Source organism: Cryptosporidium bovis (assembly GCF_009768925.1).
Source record: "Cryptosporidium bovis isolate 45015 chromosome Unknown contig_11, whole genome shotgun sequence".
Classification (NCBI taxonomy): Eukaryota; Apicomplexa; class Conoidasida; order Eucoccidiorida; family Cryptosporidiidae; genus Cryptosporidium; species Cryptosporidium bovis.
The window spans coordinates 30,898-49,959 of record NW_027125037.1 but is presented as its reverse complement, the minus strand read 5'-3'; the positions used below and the strand labels follow the sequence as shown (position 1 = coordinate 49,959).

General features: G+C 32.8%; 8 protein-coding genes across 8 annotated transcripts; 3 read left to right on the top strand and 5 right to left on the bottom strand.

Annotated features, from left to right (window-relative positions):
* Window positions 1-181: 181 nt before the first annotated feature.
* FG379_000404 (uncharacterized protein) lies at window positions 182-2,782 on the top strand (the record flags this gene model as incomplete). Its single annotated transcript, XM_067325815.1, has 1 exon — window positions 182-2,782. The coding sequence occupies one exon, from the start codon at window positions 182-184 to the stop codon at window positions 2,780-2,782; it is 2,601 nt and encodes an 866-aa protein (XP_067182656.1).
* A 119-nt stretch (window positions 2,783-2,901) lies between these two features.
* On the bottom strand, window positions 2,902-4,404 carry FG379_000403 (uncharacterized protein; the record flags this gene model as incomplete). Its single annotated transcript, XM_067325814.1, has 1 exon — window positions 2,902-4,404. One exon carries the CDS (start codon window positions 4,402-4,404, stop codon window positions 2,902-2,904), a length of 1,503 nt encoding a protein of 500 aa, XP_067182655.1.
* A 1,393-nt stretch (window positions 4,405-5,797) lies between these two features.
* Window positions 5,798-7,306, top strand: FG379_000401 (uncharacterized protein; the record flags this gene model as incomplete). The annotated part of the gene is made up of 1 exon (XM_067325812.1): window positions 5,798-7,306. The coding sequence occupies one exon, from the start codon at window positions 5,798-5,800 to the stop codon at window positions 7,304-7,306; it is 1,509 nt and encodes a 502-aa protein (XP_067182653.1).
* A 732-nt stretch (window positions 7,307-8,038) lies between these two features.
* On the top strand, window positions 8,039-8,752 carry FG379_000400 (uncharacterized protein; the record flags this gene model as incomplete). Its single annotated transcript, XM_067325811.1, has 1 exon — window positions 8,039-8,752. The coding sequence occupies one exon, from the start codon at window positions 8,039-8,041 to the stop codon at window positions 8,750-8,752; it is 714 nt and encodes a 237-aa protein (XP_067182652.1).
* Window positions 8,753-8,948: 196 nt separating this feature from the next.
* FG379_000399 (uncharacterized protein) lies at window positions 8,949-10,964 on the bottom strand (the record flags this gene model as incomplete). Its single annotated transcript, XM_067325810.1, has 1 exon — window positions 8,949-10,964. One exon carries the CDS (start codon window positions 10,962-10,964, stop codon window positions 8,949-8,951), a length of 2,016 nt encoding a protein of 671 aa, XP_067182651.1.
* Window positions 10,965-11,783: 819 nt separating this feature from the next.
* FG379_000398 (helicase) lies at window positions 11,784-13,064 on the bottom strand (the record flags this gene model as incomplete). The annotated part of the gene is made up of 1 exon (XM_067325809.1): window positions 11,784-13,064. One exon carries the CDS (start codon window positions 13,062-13,064, stop codon window positions 11,784-11,786), a length of 1,281 nt encoding a protein of 426 aa, XP_067182650.1.
* A 1,119-nt stretch (window positions 13,065-14,183) lies between these two features.
* Window positions 14,184-16,079, bottom strand: FG379_000397 (uncharacterized protein; the record flags this gene model as incomplete). Its single annotated transcript, XM_067325808.1, has 1 exon — window positions 14,184-16,079. The coding sequence occupies one exon, from the start codon at window positions 16,077-16,079 to the stop codon at window positions 14,184-14,186; it is 1,896 nt and encodes a 631-aa protein (XP_067182649.1).
* Window positions 16,080-16,921: 842 nt separating this feature from the next.
* Window positions 16,922-18,760, bottom strand: FG379_000396 (secreted alpha beta hydrolase family; the record flags this gene model as incomplete). The annotated part of the gene is made up of 1 exon (XM_067325807.1): window positions 16,922-18,760. The coding sequence occupies one exon, from the start codon at window positions 18,758-18,760 to the stop codon at window positions 16,922-16,924; it is 1,839 nt and encodes a 612-aa protein (XP_067182648.1).
* Between the last annotated feature and the right edge of the window lie 302 nt (window positions 18,761-19,062).

The following is a 19,062-nucleotide window of genomic DNA, read 5'->3' as shown; positions in this document are numbered from 1 at the left end:
TAGTGAGAAAAAAGGGACAAAAGTTTTTTCCCCATTACTAAAACATTTAAAAGCGTAGTTATTAAATAAACTTTTGCTTTTTTATTGTAAACGAGTCTCTGATATAGACAATAATATACCCAAAAAAGCAAGTAGTTTGAAGTTGTTTCATTGAAGGATTTGTACAAACGAGAAGGAAAAAATGAGTGAATATGTTGAGCTGAATTTCAAAATTCGTATTTTTTGTTCAATAGTAGCAAAATGTGGTATGGCCGAACCTTTGATTGGTGTATCTTTTTTTGATTCAAACAATGGCTTGTTTACAGTGGCGGAAATAGAAGATAATGAACAATTATCGGAATTGGAATCAATGTTAGTAAGGAACAAACCGACGAATATTGTGTATTCAGTTCACAAAGATAAGTTAGGATTGAAACGTTTGACAGATATAGTTGAAAAAGGGAGTAATTGGACACTTGAGGAATTGGAATATCCAAAATTGTCTGTAATAGAGGACTTTGGTGACTTAATATCACCATTACTAAAGAAACAATGCGAAAATTACAGTAAAGAGTTAGAGAGCGATTTAATAAAATTGTCACTGTACAACTTGATAAATCATTTTCAGTTAATACAATCTAGGGAAAATAATTCCCAGTGTGAAATAAGATTCCTGGTATCAAATGGGTTTATGAGAATGGACTCTGCATGTATTCACTCATTGAAAATATTTCCTCTAAAGGGAGAAAGCAATAGGTCTCCAACTAATCTCTTGGGTTTGTTGAACAAGACAAGAACTAGAATAGGTGCAAGGAGACTAGAAATGTGGCTTAGAAGGCCATTGGTCGATGTTAAGCAAATAAAAATGAGACAAGATGCTGTAGAATTTTTTTATAATAATGACTTGCTGCGTCAGAAAATATATGGTACTCATTTAAGAAAAGTATGTGATTTGGACCAAATATCAGTTAAATTTAGAACATTTGCATCTTACATAAATTCGTCAAATCAAAATATAAAGGAAGGAGGAAGTAGGTCTGAACCAAAATGCAGTTTAGAGGATATGGTGAAGCTTTATGATAGCATTAATCAGTCGAACAGCATATTTACAGATATCAAAGATGAGTTGGATGAGTATGAGAAGTCAAATAAAAATCCAAGTTGCGCAAATTCTGTTTATGAGTTAATTCTTATCCCACTTGAGAGAACGTTAAGTAGATTTGGGGATTACATAAAACTTGTTGAGAAAACAATAGACCTAGGTGAAGCTGAGAATGGTAATTATTTGATAATTCCGCAATTTACACCAGAACTCGAGAGATTGTATAAAAAAAAGGAAGAAATAAGCATGAAAATAGAGTCTCACAGGAGAGAATTAGATTCATACTTGTGCAATGAGAAGGGATACAACGAAGGATATAGAGAGGCAGTCAAGGTAATAAGAGGAGAAGGAGTTGATAAAAGTCTTTGTTTTAGGGTATCTAGGAAAGACATAGATTGTTTCCAAGATAAAAAAATTTATAAACAAGTTAGAATAAATAAAAACGACTATTTATTCAGAACAAGAGAGATTCAAGAGTTATCCGATAAAGAAGATAGAATTCTGAAAGATTATAACTACGAACAACATCAAGTATTAATAAAGGCAGTTTCTGTTGCATCTACATACTGGTCATTGGTGTCCAAGTTGTCTTCTATAATTGGTTCCATAGATGTGCTATTAAGTTTTGCATTAACTTCTATTTGTGCCCCTACTCCATTCGTAAGACCAATTGTATATAAGGATAAATGTAATGTAGAAAAAGAAGATATCACTCAAGACAAAGCAAAAAATCCTAATTTTGATTGCAGTTGTAGATTCTACTGTAAACAACTGAGACATCCTTTAATAGAAGCTCAAGGAGTGATATCAGCAAATTCGCAATTTGTAGCCAATGATGTTGATCTTCACAGACATGGTAGTTTATTAAGCATAATAACTGGCCCAAATATGGGAGGAAAATCAACATATATTCGTCAAATAGCTATATGTTGTTTATTATCTCAGATAGGTTGTTTTGTTCCTGCTCAAGAAGCGAGAATACCCATAATGGATCAATTAATGTGCAGAATTGGTGCCTCCGATGCCCAGTTACTTGGAATTTCAACATTTTTTGCCGAAATGATAGAGGCATCTGCAATATTAAGATGCGCAACCAGAAATACTCTTGTTATTGTGGACGAACTTGGAAGAGGAACGTCAACATATGATGGATTTGGCTTAGCCTGGTCAATTGCAAGCTTTTTGGTTAACGAGAAGAAGTGCTACACTTTGTTTGCAACCCATTTCCATGAACTCAGTTCTCTTGCCTCAAGCACTTGCAATGTAACCAACTTACGTGTAACTGCAACTACATCGAGTAGGAAGAATGCGTTTCAAGAGAAAGGTGAAAGTGAAAATAACGATTCATCCTCCTCCAAGGGCATTCTCAAATTTTATTACAAAGTGGAGAAGGGATTTGCAGATAAGTCCCTGGGAGTAGACGTTGCTGAATTGACGGGCTTACCTACGGAAACTATAAAGAGATCGAGAGAGAAAGCGGAAGATTTGAGTCAAATAGAGCAGATATATGTAGATCCTCATTGCCCTCAAAACAAGAAAAAAAATCAATTAGTCGAAATTTCAGGTAACATAAAATCGTCTCTTACAGATTTATTGAGCGCAATTGACGCATCTAGTGATCCGGAGGAATTTAAAAACAAGTCTTTCGGCTCTGTTCAAGAATTAAACAATATATTCAAGTTTGCTATACTTTCAAGCTAACTATTCTAGAATAGTTGGATAGCCGTTTATTAAATAATAAAATAGCAACCATTGAAAAATGAACAAATTAGTCTCTGGCATTGTCTAGTTTAAAAGCGAATTAGATAAATATAGACAAATCACGCTTTTATTTCAAAAAAGTCCTCTCTATCTTCAAGTATTTCACCTTGAGATTTTGAATTAGCCTCCACCTGAAATTCAGAATTCACTATCGAGTATGATACCTTACAACCATTGTTTACTGTAGAATTGAACCCAACAATAGAATTTTGGATTATGCATTTTTGCCCAATAACTGCATTGTCCATTATAATACAATTCATTATTTTGGATCCATCTCCTATTTCAACATTGTTTCCAATAAAGCACCTTTTAAGCTGAACACTTTTACCTATATTGCAGTTGAGTCCCAATCCAACCTCTTTCCCAGCTTCCGGTGAGAATCCATTTCTGAATAGCCATTCGGGGTAAACATTGGCAAGAGGCGATATTGTCATGTTACACTCAAAATAATTAAGCATAGTATTTGCTCTGATACACGATTTTTCTTTTTGACTTTGAATGTAATAAGACACAGCTGTACCTTCTATGCTTGGAGGAGGGTTAGCTTTGGTATATATACAGGGTTCTGATTTATTTGAGAAAGAACTTTCATCATCCAGAAGGTTATTGCAATCGAACTTTGATCTTCCCCAGTATTCAGATCCGGGAAAATGTTGCATTTTTGCCAAGTACGGTATGAGCTCCAATCTAATAGAATCTATTCCGTCTTCAGGATACTCTATTGTGTTTATTCGTTGATTACCAGACAAGAAATTTTCAAGTTTAAATAGTGAAGATTTAAATATATAAACGTGCAAATCTATTAGATTTGTCCTCAAAGTTATATTTGAGTGCCAAAAAAGTTGTAATTTGCTCAACTCTAACACGCAATCTTCTTCTTTGGATGAATAGTAATCCTTCATAAACAATATAATGTCGTTCTTCTCATCTAAGGCAAATATGCTTCTGTTCTTGCCTCTTTGCAATTCAATTGAAATTCCACCTATTGCTCCTGTTTGAGACATATTATTTCCATTCTTGTTCGCCTTATCACCCTTCCCATTCCATAGATCATCGCTTTCAACTAATAATACCGAACAAACAGCCTGAGTCAAACGATGCCTGTTTGCTAAACCCAATAAGTCAAGCTGCCCAATTACATCGCAAGTAAGCACGAAAAAATCAGAGTCCTTTAGATATTCGTGACCATACTCTACTAAAGTGTTCCACGTACCCATTATCTCAAGATTTGAACTGTCTTTGATGCCTATAACATTAATATTTTGGTTGTAATTTGCATCAAAACCAAAGTTTTCTAATATCTTATCTTTTTTAAATGCCTCATCTATATAAGATTTAATTGACTCTTTATAAATTTCTTCACAAAAAACGTATATTTCTCTGATTCTATTTCTAACTAAATTCGCCAGTGGGTACCATATCATCGGTTTATTATATACTGGAAGTAATGCCTTGCACGTACTTTTTGTTAATGGATTTAACATTCTGTCAGCTCCCCCTGCCAATACCACCCCCTTGAATTCGTGAACGTGGAAAAAGTTATCGTTTGACATTGGCATTTTTAAAAGATCTAACAAAACTATTTCCCACCTCAGATAGTGTATTCAGTCTATTCTCAACCCTTTCAGTTATTTGTTATACTAGTTGTCTATTCCCTTATTAAAACTCCAACTGCCTTTTGGTTAAAAATTATATCGATATTTGATCAAATGGGATATCCGGCTGCCCTTTTCTACTGCTTATCCACTGTTATCCTTTAATATGCAGTGTATAAGAGATCACAGGAGGAAAACAAATAATTAAACGCGAAAAACTACTCTCGCACCCTTTATTTTTGTATATTATTCTACTACTATCACTTTGTACTTGGCGCCAATGTCCAAACATAAAAGTTGACAGAAAAATGAAATAAGATATATATGGATCATTTATATTGTGTTTTACTGAAAATTGAATGATATATGGTATTTTATAGCAAAAGAATACGCCATTGCACCCTTGTTACTAAATGAATGTGGCTTATTTTTGCAAATGACACTCTGAACTTCTGATGTCTTCTCACTCGTTGAACTTGATCATCAACAGTTCATATTTAGTCTTTAGTCCGGTCACTCATTTCCTTTGGCTAATTAATCACTTTATTTCGCTACAGCATTAATGATGTTGGTATATATGTGCATATATCTACCTAAATATATATACACACACATTGCGCGGGAGCATGTTGGTTTTTATGATATTTTGTGGGGAAAGTATTTGAAGAAAAAAACAGGCAGGAACGCGAGGAACATAATTATGAAAATTAAATGACTTTTTGTTCCGAGTACATATAAATTAAGATAGTTCCATTTATAACTGAAAAAGTACAACAAAGGAACAAGTAATGAGATGTGTGGGAGAGCAAAAAATTCTACATTGGCTTTGAGGCCGGCAGAGCGTCATGTTTTGAATATATCAATATTGGAGGAAGTAAGTTATTAATGAGTAATATCAAATTACTTTTTATTTTTTTAATACTTTACTATTTGAAACTAAATTGTTTTCTTTGGATATTATTCTTTTTGTTTACCAACATTGATAAACAAATAATAATAGATTCACGGACTTTATCACGGTTTTGAGAGAAAAGGATATTATGGCGTAAATTTTGATTCATCTCGAAACTCAGTTTCTTTAGCAGATACAAGAAGTGGATCAACCACTGGAGGTAACAGAAAAACGATTAAGGAGAAAACGGATAGGAAGGTTGAGGATGAATTTGAGAAAGAGAAAATATACAAGAGTACAAAAGGCAAAGAAGAATATGAGTACAAGGAAGGGAAAGGGGAGGAATGTAGTTTAGAAGATGATAACAACAGCAATTACGACGATTACAGCAGCTTTGAGCACGGCAGTGATGAAAATTATAGTGGTGATTGTTATACTCAAGGAGCAAACATAAATAGTGACGATATGTCGTCTTCCGTGCAAGAGAGTGATGAAGAGCTAAATTTCAAGTCAAAAAGGAAAATAAACGTAGAAGGACGTAGAACAGCGGATGATGGCAATCGAAATTTAATGGGTTTGTATGATATTGGAAGAGCACTAAATACAAAAGTTTGTTCGGTGGGAAGAAAAGCTACAGTCATGGTAATAGGAAATATTTCAGCAGGAAAAAGTACTTTAATTAACTGGATTCTCCAGGAGAACGTTCAAAAGACTGGAATGGCTATAGAGACATGTGGAATAACATATGTAATACAAGGGAAGCAAAACAATGACATAGGTGGTGAAACAGCTTTGCTATTGCTTCCAGAACTAAGAGAAGTTGTAAAGAAAAATCCAAGTTTGCTTATGAGTCTAAGTGTAAAGACATGTTCTTTAAATTCAATTAGATTTAGTAACATAAATTTTATAGACACCCCTGGTTTATCAGATGGAGATTCAATATACTCATTTGATATTGATGGAGTATTGAGAGATATAGCGGAAAATATTTGTGATTTAATATTGGTTTGTATTGACTCTACAGGTAATGCTTTAAGTAAAAGATTAATAGAAATTTCAAGATATCTTGCTGAGAACTTGTCAAGTAAGACCAGATTTATTTTAACAAAAATAGATGAAATACCAACGGAAGAAGATAGAGTTAAGGTTATGTGTCAAGTAACTCAGAACTTAACCTCAAAGGTTCAGATGAAACATGGATTTGATTTGATCCCAATATTTGTTCCTGGTGCAAAGGATGGATCTTATTTAACAAACTACAAAGTATTATTTGAAGGCCACAATAATGAACAAATATCATCAGAGAACTTGAACACCAGTAATGTTCGTGCTAGATCAAACAAATCTAATTCGAATTACTTAGACAAGAACTCGTCATTGAACACTCAAAATCTACCCACTCTAAACAGAATTAAAGACGTGATTATCCTAGTTGAAAAAATTGTAGATAGAAAAGTGCAGAATGACATTATGTCATTGCTTAGTGACAGCAGCATGCTGTTAAAAATAAGTAAAAAATTGATTAAAGAACAGACTGAATTTGAAAAGAATAAAACAAAAGTATCACGACAAGCAACCGTTTACTGGAGTTCAGCATGTTTTGTACTTTTTATTTGTGTTATCCTCGGGGCATACCAACTTTCATTGAATTTTGGAAGCAAAATCTCGTTATTTAGTGCACTTTTTGGGGATTCTGGAAGTACTAGTTTAACCCCAAGCAATGAAAGCCATGAAAATGAAGAATTCGGTCTTCCAAAAGAGAGTCATAAACAGATGTATAACGGAATTTCTGGTATTTTGTGGTTTATTAGTCTTCTTGCGTTCATTACACTCACGTTCTTATATAGAAACATTCAAAAAGAACAAACTAAAATGTCCCCGGAGAGCCTACATACTTTCAGAAAGTATCACAAAATACTTAAATTTACTCAATTGAGGGCCGCTGAAATTTATAAATTGTACGTTAATAACTAGATAGCGAAGATATTCCCCGATTCGCTCGTTTAACTTGTCAAGAATTTCGTTTCTTTTTCTTTGTTTCTGCTCTAATACTACAGTTTATTACAAGACTAACCAATCATTTCAATTCAAACTAAAACTTTGCTAATTACTGCTTTTTCATACCTCTTTTTTCCTTTAAATTCTAAAACAGCACTATCACTATGTGACCCCATTTGAGAATCAATTTAGGTTTGTGTGTGCAATACATTTATCGTCGGCTACATTTGATGTGGTACCTATAACAAAATTAATGCATGTGCCGCCGGCGGGTGAAGGCTTTAATTATAAATTAAATATATTTACAAAACACATTAATAACAAAAAATCAAATAACTATTTAAAGCTGTTAATGTGCTTCTAGGAAACAATATCGATTAATTTTCTTATATAAGTCGTTATCACATTTGGATTCAGTTATTTTCGTTGCTTTCACTGCTCAAAGTAGAATGAAATAGTAAAACACATCTATGAAGAGAGCAACGTTCATTGTTTGAAATACTTGATCTCGGAAACAAGAACAAATAGAAGTGACTTAACAGCACAACTATTAATATATTTCATCTTTAACACATCTCAGCCCTGCTGACTTCAGTTAACTAGGCTGTTTACACAACAATATTTTGGGAACAAAATTGAAGCCTCATTACTAAGAATTAGGGCCGAAAAGTAAATCCAGTTTACACCCTTTCTCCCTTTTTAGCCCACATGAGATTATTGATAATATTATTCATATTCTTATATTCACTAAATGTGAGAAATGCTGCAGGACAAATAAATATGGCAAGAAGCATTGGAAAAAATAATAAAGAATCCGATTTAGAGCGAGATAGACAACAAACAAATGACCAAGATGGTGCTGAATTAGCGTTGTTTGAAATATATTCAAATGCATTAAAATATATTCTTGAGGGTATGTTTGGCTCCGAATATGCAGATGTAATATTAAAGTCGAATGATACAAATAACCTTCCACTATGCAGTTCAAATGACCAAATGATAGACAAAGGATGCAATGTTATGATGTACTCCTGTACAAGCCATTTGGAAAATAAATATTTGTGTTACTTTTATTATTGGAGTTTTTGCCGATGTTCGAGGCCTTGGAGTATTGGGCTTTTAAATTATTTAATTCCTCCTGTTTATGATTGTTATCCTTCGATTGCTACAGACGAAGATTTTCTCCAGAACCAGGAATTTATAGATGACTCCAAGACAACTGCAAAAATAAGAAAAGAATCGAAATTTTTAAAAACCCTTCCAGATGACATGGAAATTCCTGTTGGAAAGTGTGGGCTGAACGTTATATTTGTTGTGTGGATTATTGCAGCCTTTCTAACTATTACCTGGATAATATACAGATTTTACCTATTTTCATGTTATATAAAGGCGAACATAACGGCTAACAGAAAAAACAGATAGTCATTAGTAATTTATGCAATTCAAAGGGAAAGCCCAATGAAGCAGCTTATTGATAAGACTATGGTAATATTTATCATGGAAATACACGATTTATCCGCGCAAAAATAAAGTATATGGATATTTGCATGTATGTATAAATAAATGTTATATTTGGCGGGTATAACGAGTACTACTAAGCACGGCTTAATTTAGTAAACTAGTCTTTAATTTGTTTATTTTGTTTACTTTCAAAAGATATGTATTTGTCATCTCCAAGAAATATAAATACGAGGCCACCAATAATGTTGTGGATAGCATATATTAAAAGAACTATCTCCCACTTTTTAATTATGCTAAATTGAGTGCCTTTTTTGAGTGTGTTTTCAATGTCCTGTTTGATGTCATACTCTGATTTGTTTAAAATGAGCCCAGTTAAAGAAATAGAAAATAACCCAGCAATCGTGCCAAATGTGTTTCCAATGGCGTAGACAACTGCTGGGATTTCAGGGGCAATGTCAAACTGATAAACGGTAACTCCTCCACAGCTCATAGCATTGAAAATAAACATTAGGCAAATAACCAAAAGTGTATAATGTGTGGAGGATGATCCAAACCTATTTAAAGCTATTAAACCAAGTTGGCATGCTGCTCCAACAAACATACTCAAAGATTGGAACAGTTTTCTAACCGTTATTGGTTTATAGTAAGATTTAGATATGTCTGAAAGGTATCCAAATAAAATAATCGAAATAGACTGAAGTACCCAGGGTGGAGTGGTATAGAAACCCAAAGAGCTTGTTTCAATTTTGTGTATATCTGTGTAATATATAGGCATCCACGTTACAAACCCGTATTGTGTCCACCCATGACAGTATTGAGATACTATTATTGCGAATATATTTTTGTTTAAAAGAAGTTTTTGAATTCCTTTAAAACTTATTTTGCTATTTTTAACTGTTGATAATTTAAATTCAATGTTGTTGCAACCCTGATCTGTTTTGTTAAAATCATCTTTATTTATACACGTACTACCTGCTTTGCATAATTCTACATCAGTAACTGATTCTCTAATTTTTTCTCTAACAAGTAAATCTCCATCTTTATCTTTGTTGCTTTCAATGATTCGAGGCGCTTTGCTCCACTTTTGCCCCTTGACATCTAAAAAAAGCCATATTAGAGACCAAACAATTCCAACTAAACCGAGAACATAAAAAGGGCCTCTCCATCCCATTCTTTGAATCATCGGAGGTGTTATAAAGGCGGAAAACCCACCACCCATATAAGAACTTGCTATTATAATTGAAAACACTGTTGCCAAGTATTTTTGAGGAATATTTCTTCCTATAATTGAATTTACTGCTGGAAAAGAGACACCTTCCCCAATTCCCAAAGCGACTCTACAAATTATAAATCCTATTATCCCTAAATAAGATAATGCTGAGGTCAGAATCATACACAAGCTCCAAAAAAACACGCCCGAAAACAATACCCCTTTTCCTCCTAGTTTTGTAGTGTCCGAGATATAACCACCTATTATTTGTGTCCAGATATAACCACCATAAAATATACCCAGTATAACTCCCTGTTCTGATTTATCAAATTTAAATTCTTCGCCAATGCTTTTAATGCATGACGGCATTACTATTCTGTCTGCATAACAAATGAATATTGAAAGCATTAACATTAGAATCAGAGACGAGTAAAACACTATCGAGTCTGATTCTTTGTATTTGTAACCTAATGCTTCCATTAATTTCAATACTCTGCTATTATTTTCACGATACTCAATTCCCAAATCATTATCGCTGTCATCGCCTTCTCTAATCACCTCTTCATTATCACGAAGCTTTTTCTCCTTGTCCATTAAATTCGTACAATTGTTCATATTTCCATTCAAACCAAAATCATCCATCTCGTATTCAGTACCAATGTTTTTCCCCATCTTCCCTCTTTTTTCCAAATACACTTGAAATAATTTCTTGCACAATTTTATAGTTCTTCCAATATCACCACCATTCCTATATTCAGTTGTATTTTCATTCTTTTGATCTCCTGAATCTTGTCTTTTTACCCCAATATTTGTTCTTGAGTCGCCACTTAAATTACCTGATTCTGTTTCTTCATATAAATACTCTTTTTTAGTCATATTAATTTCTGAGGTGAATTCGCAGTTTGAGCATTCTGTAGATGCCGTTGGATTTTCCTCTAGGAAATCAAATGATGAGGTCTTCATTTTGAAGGTCTAAAAACAGATTTTGCGTCAAGTTCCTAATAGTATTCAAAACTCAATATTTTGGTTATTTCGAAAGACAGTACTCACGTTTGTATTTTCAAACAAGCAATAGCCACTGAATATAGCTAAATTCCCATTATACAAACTACAAGCATTCATTACGAAGTAAATATATCTATTTTTCTCGCTCTTTTTGTCATATATTTGTTAGCTTGAAATCAGTCAGGCTGAAACAACAAGGCTTTATTTCAAAGTAATATATTAATCGATGTCTAAACTTGGATTTATTTGCTAATCCTTCTATTTCACGTCTATCTTAAAGTAATTTCCACAGAATTAATAACCAAATATATCAGTAAAGTCTATTTGAGGTCTATCCCAAGAGTCCAATCCCCGTAACAATAATGTGTCCAATAGCATGAAACAGTAAAAGAAATAAAGACCACACACAAAGATATTTATATTTCTCAGGGGTAAACAAATGAAAAAACTTGCACCTCTGAAAAACTTTACTTAAATTCCCTATTTTTTACTCATATACATAAATCCCGAGGTATTTAGGCGAGATACTTGCATAGACACACAGACAAATATAATTTATCTGCACCTTGCCTCTGATTAATTTATTTTGACACCGACTCGAATTTCTGTATAGGCGGTAACTCCGAAAAAGTAATAAGTATGACAAGAGGGCGAAAAGAATGCAGTACGAGGTTAAATAGGTGGACAGTTATGTCAAGACAAGAAAGACACAGGGTAATTTTGTCGTGGAGAAAAAAAGAAAGTTACTGCTCACTAATAATGCTTATTATCTGTTATCTATTGGTTGATATATGAGGACGTATCTATTTGGTTTGGCATTTCTGAAATGTTAACTTCGAATCTGCTCTGCACATCGTTTAGAATTTGGGAATCAGATTGAGAAGAAACCATAGTAATCGCAAGTCCCTTTGTACCAAATCTGCCTGCTCTCCCAACTCTGTGTAAATAAGAATCGGTATTTTCCGGCATGTCGTAGTTTATTACAATGTTAACTCTTTCAATATCGATTCCTCTTCCAAACAAATCAGTAGCAACCATAATTCTCTTTTCAAAATTCTTAAATTGTTGGTATCTAGATATCCTTTCTTGTTGACTGAGAGCAGCATGGATACAGATTGATGGGAAACTGCATTCAGTAAGCAGTTTGTGGAGAGCCTGAGCTCTAGATACGCTTTTAACAAAAATAATAACTTGGTTGAACTCTAGTTGATCAAGAAGATCGTTTAATTTTCTGTTTTTTTCAGATTCACCTAATTTAACGTAATATTGCAATAGTCCGTGAAGCGTAAGTTTTGTTTCATCATCTACAAATATTTCAACTGGATTTTGCATAAATCTTCTACATACATCTCTTATCTCTTTTGTCATCGTAGCACTAAACATCATAACTTGTTTCTTTCTAGGAGTACTTGTAAATATCTCTTGTACGTCTTTTCTCATATCTAAAGATTCCAGACATTTGTCGCACTCATCTAAAACAAAATGAGCCACATTTTCCGTATTTAGTTTTTTTTGTCTAATTAAAGCTATAATTCTTCCAGGAGTGCCAATAAGTATATTGGGTGTTGAGTTACTTAACATTTCAATATCTTTTTGAATTGGTATCCCCCCGTAAACCACTTGTGGCCTTACATTTTTAAGGTACTTTGAAAAACGATCAAACTCATTTTTAACTTGAAATGCCAATTCTCTGGTGTGACCTATACAAATGCACTCTACATTCTTACTTTCATCATCTGGATTCAACTGTTGTAATATCGAAAGTACAAATACCGCTGTCTTTCCCATTCCAGATTTAGCTTGACAAAGAATGTCTACACCCGTAATTGCGTGTGGTATTGTTTCATGTTGCACTTCAGATGGATGCTCAAAACCTGCATCTCCAATGGCTCTTATTAACTCTGGTTTCAAAAAGAAGTCTCTAAAACCTGAAGCGTGTATAGCAACATAATTACCACGCCCTACTTTCGATCCTTCTTCCGTTCTCGACTCATCAATCTTTGTTGTCTCCTCCTCCTCATAATCAACCAGTTCTTCTGTATTTTGTGCCGATGACATGTTATATTGTTGCGGTTGTTATTTTAATATTAAATTAATTATATCAATACTACTATATCCAAGGAGTTACTTTATTGTCTGTTAAATACTTAAAAGAATACACAGTTTCTGCAAATTTTGTGATAAATTCCAGTAAATATTTCAGGTATCGTACCAACTAAATAATCAATACTGCCTGTCGATTCTCTTAATAATCTGAGAAGTGAATCCAAACACAATTATTTACTGTAGTTGCGAATGTGGATATAAAAAAAACTATTTACGTCTTCCTACCCTTCTCTTGGTTATTTATATCTTTTCCGTTACTATCTCAATAATATTCAGGTAATTTTTTTTTGTATTAGAAACAGTTTCTAGTTAACTGTTTTTGTTTTTCGAGGAAAACCTTCGCTTTAGAAGAAATCTTTCACTCCTTTAATTATATTTTTTCCTTATCACTTTTGTGATTTTTATTGTGTAAATTTACTAATTTTTTTTCATTCAAATTACACCTTTTATGTTTACTTATCTACTAAAGACTGACGCCTGAAATTACTATTTGTATAAGTTTATATTTATAACTAAAAAATTAACATATATTTTTGAACAATTACTTGTATATGTTTTGTTTTTAAGAGGTATTTTGTAACACCATCATTATTATATTTTGCCTTTACTTCTTATATTCTTTTACTTGTCTTTATATGCCCTTCCTATATATTAATTACCTAATACTGACGTACCCACTAGGCGCCACTCAATAGACAAATATGGCGGGGACAGTTCGTAAATTGTGACTAATCAGTATGGGGGAAGGGGAAAATAAAAGGTTAAAAAGGAATTTAAAGATTAAAATGCAGAGTGAAATAGAAAAAATAGAATTTAGATATTAAATAGGATCGATCACAACATTACTTATGACCTATTTATGCACTTTGAATTCTAACTATTGCAGTTACCTCCACAATTTAAAAATAAACAATCTAGTGACAATGATTGGAAACAATTGTGGTAATAGACCAAAATAAAGATTATTACAAATAAATGTATGTACATGTATTTATTTGTTTGAGTAACATATACATATAAAACAATAGGCCAAAAAGTAATAAAACATTAACCAACTTCAAATAACAATTATTAATGAGTTTTAAAAAAGTGTTCATATACGGCATAAGTTGAGGCTGTAATACAACATAATTCATAAGAAATTAGATACCCATGAATGAAAATATTAATAAAATTGGGTACTTTTTGTGACCAAACAATTCTATATATATACAATGGGTACAAAATGATTATACAAGTGTCAAAGTATCCAGCAAGTAATTCAACGTACTGAGCAGCATCCTTAGCAATTAGAGCCAATAAAATACAAAACATCAAAAATAAAAGTGATGATAATACCCTAAAGTGTGTTGAGAACAAAAATTTTGTGATAAAAGAGGAATTTTTGTTCGAATAAGATAATGTAGAGATATCCGTTCCAGAAATGTAACTTGATTTGCTGTCACTCTTGCAATTTTTGACAATAGAAGAATTTCTAACTCTTGAATTAGATTTTTTATCCATAAATGTGAAGTAGGAACTAACACTATGTTGACTTTCTTCCCTACCATTATTACTGGGCTTTTCATTCATAAATATCATTGCTTCCTCAATATCATCTATCATCTTGTCAATGTATTTGTCTAAAAAGAACAAATTCCTTATAGAATCTACAAACGGTATTACATGAAGTGGTATAACTACCAGCATTGTTATTGCTAATACAAGTCTTGCTGCCGCTATAACAGTATCATATGGCGAATAGTTAAGTGTTGGATTTGGTAGTAATACAGTACCAAAACTAAGATTTAAAACTGTAGATAAAGAAACGCAAATAGTCATCATAGTGAGAGTGCTACTAACAAGTAGGATGATAGCTTTTTTTGGATTAACTTTCTTTACTGGTACAATGGCTTGAACACAAATCATATGAGAATCAAAACAATAAATGGCAAATAGGAATACTTTCATGGCCATTAATAATCCCAAATGAGGTCCAAACTCTATAGGTGTAGGAGCTTTTGGAGGTGGAAATTGTTTAATATTGAGTGAGTTAATTATTTCAGGTAACAGTGCATTATTATCTGAAGGAACAAATGGTGAAATAAAGTATCTGTAAAGCACTGAGAATAAAAACAGTATAAATGATATTAAAGATAAATATCCAAGACCAGCCAATTTTGATATGTCTGGTTGAGATGAAGGGTAAAAAACCAATATGAAACAGAGTAAATTAAGTGCTTTCTTGTTATTTATATAATTTATAAATGGGATTACCCATGTTACAATTGAATTTATATCGTAAAAATGTATTGCCAAAAATTGGATGAGTTGCTTCAATAGGTCTTCAACATAATCTACAAATAGTATAAAATATGTTGGAATACAGTATCCTATAAGCACTACAATAAGCATATTCATGATTCTAGAGTGAAATAAAAGTTTACTTCTCAATTCTTGTTTAAATTCATCAAATAACAACTCGTTTCTGACTAATACACCTCTAACACACTCTAAATCACTTAGTGAACTCTCTGCATCAGATATATCATTCCAATTTGCTTCATTGTTATTAATGTTGTTACAATTTATGTCACTAACGGTAATATAACTGCTATATTCCATACTGTCTCTATATTCATCGTTGCATGTCCCTACCTCTTTCTGAGATCGTTTCTTGTTTATTGAACGTCTAGCTGTACTTTTCTTCATTATTTTTCTCTTTTCCTTTATAACAGAGTATGCTACAGTTCTGCCTATCAAGCTACTCAAGTCTGTTGCTTTTAATTTAAGTGCTGACAAAGCCACTATAGATTCAGTCAATACTCCACATATCGCCGCCAACAATATAAATGTGTTTCCTAATATTAGTCCTGCTTGCATAACACCGTAGCTAAGTACAAGAACTCCTGTACCTATTGTGGATGAACATAAAAGGACAAAGGAAGCTAGCATTGATATTCCATCCTCACTAGTAGAGACCACCATTTTCTGCTAGTGTACTAGAATTCGAGTCTACACCCAACGACAACGCACAAAATAATTAAGGCCCAATAAACAAACCCAAGTAAGCAGTGTTGCTGGGTATTATGTACTTGTATTCAACAAAGGTCTAAAAAAACATATATATATGTAATTAGTATTAATTTCCTTGAGCAAATGGGATATAACAACCCTAAAGAAATATAGGTAGCTAGTGTACAATGATCCTAAAAACCACAATCTACCTTCCCCAAATGATTCTTCAAGTAATGTTATATTTTGTTCTTTTCGTATTTTAAACTTCTCTAACCTCTTTTTTACTCTGTTCCCCTTCCTATACCAGATTATTTTTCATTGTGCAATTATGATTTTTTTTTATGCCATACCGGGCAAAAGTACCGGTTAAAATAATACAGGTATCGTGTCTCACAAAATCTAAAAATCAACAAGGTTTTCTGCATACATATAAATTAAATGTAAAAATAGTGGTAAAAAATGCGGAAATATATGTAAGAAAATAATGAAACAAACTAGTTTTCATTTATAATGGCATCATCTCTTCTCAAACCAATAAAACAAAGGAAATAATTATTTTTTTGGTCCAAAATTGTTAATTATTTAGTACAATTTAGACGAACACTTTATTCATTACTTAATTAGCATACATATAGAAAATGAAACCTTATAATATTCATATTCAATCTTCGGTTTGAATTAGCATTTATGTACATACTTCAGTTGGATATATATCTCTCAATGTATATATTCACCACTATAGTGGTACATTATGTTCTTGGACTTTTCTTCTAGTTTGCCCAACAAATCACAATTAGTGTAAAATGATGGTACTATACCAAATTGTAGGTCTCAATAGAGTTGATATCAATGATAGTAGCATTGTAGCCAGTGTAGTATCCGTCGGTCATTATTAAAAGTTTGTCTTTGTGATATGGAAAGACATATGAACTCTTTGGAAAAAATTTGAGGGTTTTTGGCCTAATGAAGAACCTTATTTTGACTTTTGGATATTTTCTAATTAGAGACTTAATAGGAAACAGACCCCGAGAGGAGGAAGTAATGAATTCCCATGCTCTGTTGAACAATTCAAAGAGTTGTGGTGGATTTGGTCTAGCATAGGCATTTGTGTTATGGATATAATTCTCAAATCTTCTGAATAATTTACCAAAGTAGTTTTCTTTTCCTAGTACTTTTACATATGAACCTGAAAGAAATATTTCTTCCCTAAAATAAGAGCCTGTAATGAAATCAATGACAATATCTTCTTCTTTGATTCCAGGCCTCAATTCTTTACACCTTTCAACAGCAGATTCCAAATTAGATTCGCCTCTGAGACCTCCCCAGATATAATACTCATTATTCACCTTGACTGGCAAATAAGCTCCTGACACAGCATTACTTGCAGCTGCAATATCAGCAATTACAGAGGCGTCATTCTTGCTTAATTCAACCCATTCAACAGGAGATTTGTTTCTAGTTGTTTTGTCATTGGTCATTATTTGTGACAGTATGTATTGAAGACTCCAATTAATTAGAGTACCATCAAACAATCTAGAAGCACTAACAATAGCTTCTCTCTTAGTATTCATGTACCTTAACATTGAGTCTCTATAAAACTTTTTCCAACCATTTAACGTACAGAAGTTACTAATAGGTTTTTTCCCGAAATTAGCAAATGTAAGAAGGATAGTAGACCACCATTTTGTTGAGTCTTGTGATGTTGGAACATAACAATTATCATTTACCACCTCAGAATTGCCTCTTAGATACATTTCATAAAGGAAGTCTGTATAACTCAATTCATTCTCTATCTTTGAGTTATTGCTTATAAAATATATATTTTCAAGATCTAATTCGCCTGAATTTGGAGAATAGCACTTGATATTGTCATTCATTTTAGAACTTCCAAATTTTAACCAAAACTCAAACTTTACTTCTTTTCCTACACTCGAACAAATATATGAATCGCTTCTGCTATCTGTATTGTTAAATATAAAGTTATTCCTGAAATTTTTGTCATTCATATTTCCAACAGCATCTTCCTTTGTCTCCTTCGATATTCTTGTTGCTGTTTCCGATTGCTTCTCTCCACCTCCTGGAATGAAGTGGGAAGAAATAATTGCATTGAAAGCACCTGAAGATATTCCCGCCACAACATCCCATCTTAGGGGAACCTTGTTGTCGTAAAATTGAGAAGCTAGACCTTTTGCAACAGATGCCGACCACATACCTCTATTTCCATATCCAGAATATCCAAGTATAAAGCATTTGGAATAATCACTTCCAGATCCCATACTTTCCAACATAGCAGATCTGTTTTTTTTTGCAAGATTCTCCATTTCAATATTCGGTTTAGAGGGATAGATCTCATTGTGAAATTCGAGATACGGAGGCCGAGCAGATTTAATTAACTTTTTTTGCCATGATCTATTGTTTGTAGTCGAGGCTTTGCATATATTTTTCTTGGAGAACAAAAAACCAAGCGTAGTTGATTCTAACTTTTCAACCACGTTTTGGCATTGCTCTACAGACAATTTGTCTGACTTTTGTAAAGGTATCGAAATCACAAACAAACAGCCTTTTTCCCACTTTATTTTGTATAATGAAATCCATAATAATCCCTTGATTAAAATATTAAATACACACCCACCAATCCCTCCATTTTTCATCTTCAAATATAAAAAAAGAACATTTAATTTGAATCCTTATAATCGTGTTTTGTATCACATTTACCCTTTAATCTTGGTCTTTGCCTTCTCACCACAACATTTATATTGAAGGTACCGATTTGTTATGTTAAATAAACATATATATATATTATAAATATACGTACCTATGTATATGTACATATATGTATATATAGCATTGTTAAATACCATATATACATTATCAGTACTCGGACATATTAGTATATTTAGCGCCATGCCAACATGCGGCAGGAATAAAATACCTAATGGACAGGTGTAAAAGG